General features: G+C 53.7%; 2 protein-coding genes across 2 annotated transcripts in view; one reads left to right on the forward strand and one right to left on the reverse strand.

The window, feature by feature from the left end:
- Positions 1-3627, forward strand: part of smg6 (SMG6 nonsense mediated mRNA decay factor) — a 679747-nt gene extending 676120 nt beyond the window's left edge. Inside the window, 1 exon segment of the mRNA XM_072470017.1 lies at positions 1724-3627. Within this exon segment, the coding sequence (XP_072326118.1) occupies positions 1724-1854 (131 nt within the window). The 3' untranslated portion in view covers positions 1855-3627.
- A 2459-nt stretch (positions 3628-6086) lies between these two features.
- hic1 (hypermethylated in cancer 1) overlaps positions 6087-8015 on the reverse strand; it is a 4709-nt gene continuing 2780 nt past the window's right edge. Inside the window, 10 exon segments of the mRNA XM_072470150.1 lie at positions 6087-6340; positions 6342-6430; positions 6433-6577; positions 6579-6664; positions 6667-6696; positions 6699-6749; positions 6752-6806; positions 6809-7017; positions 7020-7189; positions 7191-7557. Of these exon segments, the coding sequence (XP_072326251.1) occupies positions 6137-6340; positions 6342-6430; positions 6433-6577; positions 6579-6664; positions 6667-6696; positions 6699-6749; positions 6752-6806; positions 6809-7017; positions 7020-7189; positions 7191-7557 (1406 nt within the window). The 3' untranslated portion in view covers positions 6087-6136.

The raw sequence follows: 8015 nt of genomic DNA on the forward strand, positions 1-8015 counted from the left end.
CAGTCAGAGCACCTTATAGACACTGTACAGGATAACACAGACAGTGCACCTTATATACACTGTACAGGATAACACAGTGCACCTTATAGACACTGTACAGGATAACACAGACAGTGCACCTTATAGACACCGTACAGGATAACACAGACAGTACACCTTATAGACACTGTACAGGATAACACAGTGCACCTTATAGACACTGTACAGGATAACACAGACAGTGCACCTTATAGACACTGTACAGGATAACACAGTGCACCTTATAGATACTTTACAGGATAACACAGACAGTGCACCTTATAGACACTGTACAAGATAACACACACAGTGCACCTTATAGACACTGTACAGGGCAACACACAGTGCACCTTATAGACACTGTACAGGGCAACACGCACAGTGCACCATATAGACACTGTACAGGATAACACACGCACTGCACCTTATAGACACTTTACAGGACAATACAGACAGTGCACCTTATAGACACTACAGGACAACAGTCAGTGCACCTTATAGACACTGTACAGGATAACACAGACAGTGCACCTTATAGACACTATACAGGACAGCACATACAGTGTACCTTATAGACACTACAGGATAACACAGTGCACCTTATAGACACTGTACAGGACAACAGACAGTGCACCTTATAGACACTATACAGGACAACAGACAGTGCACCTTCTAAAGACGGTATAGGACAACAGACTGCACCTTATAGGCACTGTACAGGACAATACAGACAGTGCACCTTATAGACACTACAGGACAACAGTCAGTGCACCTTATAGACACTGTACAGGACAGCACATACAGTGCACCTTATAGACACTACAGGATAACACAGTGCACCTTATAGACACTGTACAGGACAACAGGCAGTGCACCTTATAGACACTATACAGGACAACAGACAGTGCACCTTCTAAAGATGGTATAGGACAACAGACTGCACCTTATAGGCACTGTACAGGACAATACAGACAGTGCACCTTATAGACACTACAGGACAACAGTCAGTGCACCTTATCGACACTGTACAGGATAACACAGACAGTGCACCTTATAGACACTATACAGGACAGCACATACAGTGCACCTTATAGACACTACAGGATAACACAGTGCACCTTATAGACACTGTACAGGACAACAGACAGTGCACCTTATAGACACTATACAGGACAGCACATACAGTGCACCTTATAGACACTACAGGATAACACAGTGCACCTTATAGACACTATACAGGACAACAGACTGCACCTTATAGGCACTGTACAGGACAACACAAACAGTGCACCTTCTAGACACTACGGGACAACACATCCAGTGTGCCTTATAGACACTGTACAGGATAACACACACACTGCACCTTATAGACACTACAGGATAACACAAGACAGTGCACCTTATAGACACTGTATGGGACAACACAGACAGTGCACCTTATAGACACTATACAGGACAGCACATACAGTGCACCTTATAGACACTGTACAGGATAACACAGACAGTGCACCTTATAGACACTACAGGACAACACATTGCATCTTATAGACACTGTATAGGACAACACAGACAAATGCACCTTCTAGACACTGTACAATGCACTTTGTGGACAGACTGTTAAGAGATGTTTCTGTTTTGTCGCTATTCGACGGTCTGTGTCTCCAGCATGGATAGCTAACCCGACAAGTGTTTTCTTTCCCTCCAGATGAGCCCATTCGCCTGCGCCGTGATGTTGTATTGCTGACCGATGACCGGAATATGAGAGTGAAGGCTTTGACTCGCAACGTGCCTGTTAGAGCCATCCCTGTGTTTCTGAAATGGGCTAAAGTGGGATGAAGTGATGGAGCCAGGAGAAACTCTCATCCTCTGGATTCCAGTGAGCATCGTCTCGAGCCCCGGAGCTCGACAATGGCAACCCACCCCCTCCATTAAAAAGCTAACATTAAGAAATGACGAGAATCTATATGCAGTAGAAGATTGTGATTGGTTACTAAGAAAACAAACAACTCGGCTGAAGAGGCAGGTCTTGAGATGAGACATCTCAATGGGTCTTTTTAGGAGCGAGCTAGTCCAGGTGGGTTAGAGTGAAAGGGGTGAGCATCCAGATGCAGGTTAGTGAGAGGGAGCTTCTTTAACCCGTGGAAGGAAAGGTTTCCTTCCCTGGTGAAGTTCTTTGATTAGCACGTGGATTGTTTTGTGACAGAGTTGGAATGATCCATTCTGCTTGGCACATGTCTGTAAACCCACCTCCACCCTGAATCCTTGTCATATCAGAGACAAAGTGGAGGGGGGAAGAGGAGCGCAAGCATTGATGATTTGATTCGCTGCAGGTTCTGTGATGTCAATTTTTTGGCAGGAGGAATTTCACACAGAAAGTTTAAATAATTTACAATAAAATGAGTCTCGTGTGGCCTTGAGAAAAGGCCTCCATGTAAGGTTAGCCTATATCAAGGCAAGTTTTAAAGGTCTTGTTAAGGGTCAGAGTCAAGTTATTGCAGATAAAGGTGGCTTTTAATTGGCCTTGTATAAAAGGATTTCTGGCAGCAACCTATCATCAGGTTGATAGTGTGTTCTTAGTCTACTGGGTCTTTGCATGATGGGGATTGTGGAATACCAGATTAAAATGGAGGGCTACTTTATTGAAGTGAGGTTTACTATCTCCCTATGTGTGTTAGCACTCTAATCTGGTGAGTCAGACACAAGACAGTGTGTGTGTTATATGAGCAGCTCCAATGTGAGCTGGTAGCAAATGAGCTGCCCTTTCACATGCTGTTTGATGCCCAAGACCTTTGGCATTTGGGGAGGGTTCGAGATAATTCTGCCTTGCAAAAATACCAGTTAGAGGAGGGCAGAGTGGGGTTCAGTTACAGTGCAGGACCAATGATCGAGATACCTGGTGCCTCCTAATACCACATTGCTGCCAAGCTATCAAGTAGCTGGGACAGCTACTCTACGTTATGAACTAACACACCACTCAGTGATATTTTAGCTGGGAAAGTCTGCATTGATGCTGGGGATTCAGCTCCTTTTATGGAGCAACTTCAAAAATTAGTTTATTTTAGACATTTCAGAACTTGTTTCTCATTGTTTTTTTTTAAATTGTCTTAGCGAGTAGATTTGAGTTATTGGTAGCTAGGTATCCTGATTTGGTTTTATTTAGTGTTGATCGAATAGAGGAAGCTTTTGGTTTTAGTGCAGTGGGAGTGAGTTCAATTTAATTTAGCAGGTGTGTGCATATAAAATTCTTCAGCATGTTATGTTGCTCTGCAATATCTCATCCGTTAGCTATAGCCTGCGTCCAGTGCTGCAGACAGCTGATGACCGCTCTGCTGGCTGTAATGTAAAGTCATTGCCTTGTAGAAGACAGTTGCAGTGTTAACAGCAACCAGTATTCCTGTAACTACCAGTCCCAATAAAACGGAGGTGAAAAGACTTGTCTGTAACTTTTTAATTGCTGGTTGGTGTTTTATAGAAACAAGTTCCACGGTGAAAATGTTTTGTTTGTTTACAAAAATACAATTATAGAAACACTATCCGCTGAAGCACTTTATACAGACCAATTTCAGTACAATTACATGCAATAAATACATTCATTTTTAATGCAAAAAATTTATAAAAATACAGTTTTTTTTTGTATTGCAACGTTATGTGAATTGTATTTTTTGGCTTTTTAAAATTTGTTTTTTGTAAAAATAATATTTGGGTGGGAGTCTGTATAGACTGACTTTGGTTCTACTGAATTTACAGATAGGTTCCTGTTCCTCTCCTAGGGACACAGGCCGATATTGTGCATGCATTGCCCAGCCCTGCAAATAGGACCGTACAAAATAGGCCAGCTTTACAAATCCCTGCAAGAAACAAATAACATTACTGGCAATTCGCATCTCATGCTAAAATACTGCATTTTAATAAGTGATTTAATTCCAGGAAAGGTCGAAAATCTCCAACTTTTACCCCGTGTTTGCTTTAAGGAACCAATTTCTTACCCGTTCCGTGGTCTGACCTCTCTGCAAAGTTCCAGGCCGATTGTCAAATACAATATCACTTTGTAACACTTTATCTCGTTCTGTTTAATGCATCGGCAAGACGTATTCACCTGCATTGTGTCTGATTTAACAGATTAATTTCTGTCTTTAAAGTGACAGATGTGACTAGTTAACCCTGACTCAGACTGACTGGGAATCAGAGTCAGGAAACGTTTTAGTGGGGTCACTATTGATTGTCTCAGTTACAGTGCCCGGGCTGTTTGCAATGAGGACGGGACAGAACCCCTGAGGTTCATGTGGGAGGGGGGGGGGGGGGGGGGGGGGGGGGCACCACCCAATCTGCTCGGTTGGGGATTCAAACTGGTTCATATCGTGGGATACAGTTTCAAATGACACAAATCAACTTCAGAAACAGAATTAGAAAACAATACTTGATCAAAGCCATGAAAACACCCCCCCCCCCCATTCCCCGGGAACTCAGTGCTGATGGTTTGAATTGCTGGGAAAGAGGTGGAATGCCCACTCCTTGAGCCCAGTTCAACACTCAGTGTGGGGGTCAGTCAGCCATTCAAACCCTCAACCCGATCTCCGGGCACGACTAGTGGTTCCTCCCTCTGCACATGTCCCAGTTTCACAGTGAGCGAGATACAGTCATCTCTCCTTCCGAGTCTCCCGTCCCTTGCCCCAAGGTCACCCCTGGACACCCCCTCTCCCAAAGTCTCCTAAGCCCCCCCCCCCCGGGGAACCCCCCCCCTCCAAGTCTCCTGCCCCCACCCCCGGGGCCCCATTACTGTGGGATCTTGCTCAGTGTGACCGGCAGTGACCTGAGAGTCGCTGAATTTCTGACTCCTGGGACTGACCGGGGGGGGGGGGGGGGAGAGGAGGAACAGCCTCCCTCCTGCCCCATCACTGCAGAGGGTGGGGGAGGGGTTAAACCCAGAGGAGCCCAGCATTACACTCGCCCACCCCCTGGGCTCCTGTGGTTATGGGGGGGGGGGGGGGGAAGAGAGAGAGAGAGAAAGAGAAGGGTCACTGGTTCCCGGCTCCTGGGGTTACGGGTGGGAGGGGGGAGAAAGAGTAGGGGTTATGGGAGGGGGGGGGGAAGAGTAGGGGTTATGGGAGGGGGGGGGAAGAGTAGGGGTTATGGGAGGGGGGGGGGAAGAGTAGGGGTTATGGGAGGGGGGGGAAGAGTAGGGTTATGGGAGGGGGGGGAAGGGTAGGGGTTATGGGGGGGGAAGAGTAGGGGTTGTGGGGGGTGGAGTAGGGGTTTGTGGGGGGGGGGGGAGTAGGGGTTGTGGGGGGGGAGTAGGGGTTGTGGGGGGGGAGTAGGGGTTATGGGAGGGGGGGGAAAGAGTAGGGGTTATGGGAGGGGGGAAAGAGTAGGGGTTATGGGAGGGGGGGGAAAGAGTAGGGGTTATGGGAGGGGGGGAAAGAGTAGGGTTATGGGAGGGGGGGGAAAGAGTAGGGGTTATGGGGGAAGAGTAGGGGTTATGGGGGGGAAGAGTAGGGGTTATGGGGGGGGAAGAGTAGGGGTTATGGGAGGGGGGGGGGGGGGAGAGTAGGGGTTATGGGGGGGAAAAAGAGTAGGGGTTGTGGGGGGTGAGTAGGGGTTGTGGGGGGGGTGGAGTAGGGTTGTGGGGGGGGGTGGAGTAGGGGTTGTGGGGGGGGGTTGTGGGGGGGGGGGGAGTAGGGGTTGTGGGGGGGGAGTAGGGGTTGTGGGGGGGGGGGGAGTAGGGGTTGTGGGGGGGGAGTAGGGGTTGGGGGGGGGGGGGAGTAGGGGTTGTGGGGGGGGGGAGTAGGGGTTGTGGGGGGGAGTAGGGGTTGTGGGGGGGGGGAGTAGGGGTTGTGGGGGGGGGGGGAGGTAGGCGGGTTTGTGGGGGGGGGGAAGGTAGGGGTTGTGGGGGGGGAGTAGGGGTTGTGTGGGGGGGGGGAGTAGGGGTTGTGGGGGGGGGGGGAGTAGGGGTTGTGGGGGAGTAGGGGTTGTGGGGGGGGGGGGAGTAGGGGTTGTGGGGGGGGGGAGTAGGGGTTGTGGGGGGGGGGAGTAGGGGTTGTGGGGGGGGGGAGTAGGGGTTGTGGGGGGGGGAGTAGGGGTTGTGGGGGGGGGAGTAGGGGTTATGGGGGGGGAGTAAGGGTCACTGGTTAACTGGGAGGATTGGGTTAAGATGTGTGCTGCTCTCTCCTGGCTGAGGGAGGGGGGCTGTGCTGGCAGTTTGGGGGAGGGGGGCTGGCATGGCAGTTTGTGGCAGAGGGTAAACATTGTCTGTAAAGTCTATCTTTGGTTTGCAGTCGGCTGTGTGCATCTTCATGTGGCTGATGAGGTTCCTCTGCTGCGCGAAGTTGCCCCCCACAGATGTGGCAGTGGTAGGGTTTCTCCCCGGAGTGGATGCGCATGTGCTCGGTCAGTCTGTACTGGCGGGTGAAGCGCATCCACACGCTTCACAGGCGAAGGGCTTGAGGCCCAGGTGGCTCCGCATGTGTCGGGTCATGGTGCCCCTCTGGGTGAACTTCTTGCCGCAGATGCTGCAGGGGTAGGGCCGGCTGAGCCAGTGCGTTTTCTCGTGTTGCCGGAGGGTGGGCCGGGTCTTTGTAACATTTCTCACAGCTGGAGCAGCGGTAGGGCCGCAGCAGCTCGGCCACCCCCGGGCTGCCCGGCTCTGCAGCTCCTTGTGCAGCAGCTCCTCCTCCGTGTGCTCTCCACGTGGGCATTCAGCCCCTCCGAGTTGGGGAAGCCCTTCCCGCAGGGATGCAGACGTACAGGTTGTCGCCAAAGTGCTCGGGCTGGTAGCCAGGGTGGCCGCAGTGGGTAGCCGTCCAGCGGGGCGGGCAGCCCGGCCTCCTCGCTGCTTGCTCTCCTCGCTGCTGCTCTTCTCGTCCTCCGCCTCCTCGGCCGGGGGGAAGCGGGCCTCGGCCTCGCCCGGCTGCCCCCGGCCGAGCGGCTCCTGCTTCAGCCACCGGGACAGCAGCTCCGGGGGGCTGGGCTCGGGGGCCGGTGATTGGCGCCCGGCCCCCGGCGCGGCCCGCCCGGCTCCTCCTGCAGGCAGCTGCCGTTGGTGAGCAGCGGGCCCGGGGGGCTGCCCCGGCCGCACTCGGGCCCGCTCGCCTCCTCCAGCTGCGCGCAGCAGCTGCGGGGGCTGCGCTTGGACAGGTCGAGGCCCAGCTCCTGGCCGGGCGGTGCGGCGACAGCCCCCGGCGCCCTGCCACAGCGGCGCGTACAGCTCCCCGGCCTGGGTGTTGATGGTGTGGGCGGCGGGGGGCAGCCGCGAGGAGGGCGGCAGCAGGGGCTGGAGGCCCGCAGCGCCCGGCCCAGCTTGCCCAGCGAGCCCAGGCCGCCCCGCAGGTAGGAGCCGCTCCGCTTCAGCTGCTCTTGCACAGGGCGACCAGCTCGGGCGGCCTCGCTCAGGCCGCCCCGTGTAGATGTAATCCAGGACGGTGCGGAAGACCCCGGGGCTCACCATGTCCGGGTCCAGGTCACCAGGTTGTCGTGGACCACCAGCGACCTCAGGTACACGCTGCTGGCCGCCAGGATGTTCTTGTGCGCCCGGAACAGCGCGTTCTGCACCACGATGATCACATCGCACAGGAAGCCTTTGGTTCGCTGCCGGTTGAGCTGCAGAAGCAGGCTGCTTGGAATGGCCGCACATCTCCATACTATCCACCATGGGCATCATCTCCCACCTAAACACACACAACACAGTCAGTCCGGGCTGGAGCCACACCTCACCCCCCCTCCCCACACCTCACCCTCCCCACACCTCACCACCCCCCTCCCCACACCTCACCCCCCACCCTCCCCACACCTCACCCCCTCCCTCCCCACACCTCACCCCCCACCCTCCTCCCCCACACCTCACCCCCTCCCTCCCCACACCTCACCCCCACCCTCCCCACACCTCACCCCACCCTCCCCACACCCCCCTCCAGCACCCCACACCTCACCCCCCACCCTCCCACACCTCACCCCCCACCCTCCCCACACCTCACCCCCTCCCTCCCACACACCTCACCTCACCC

This window comes from Scyliorhinus torazame, chromosome 12, assembly GCF_047496885.1.
Source record: "Scyliorhinus torazame isolate Kashiwa2021f chromosome 12, sScyTor2.1, whole genome shotgun sequence".
NCBI classification, from domain to species: domain Eukaryota; kingdom Metazoa; phylum Chordata; class Chondrichthyes; order Carcharhiniformes; family Scyliorhinidae; genus Scyliorhinus; species Scyliorhinus torazame.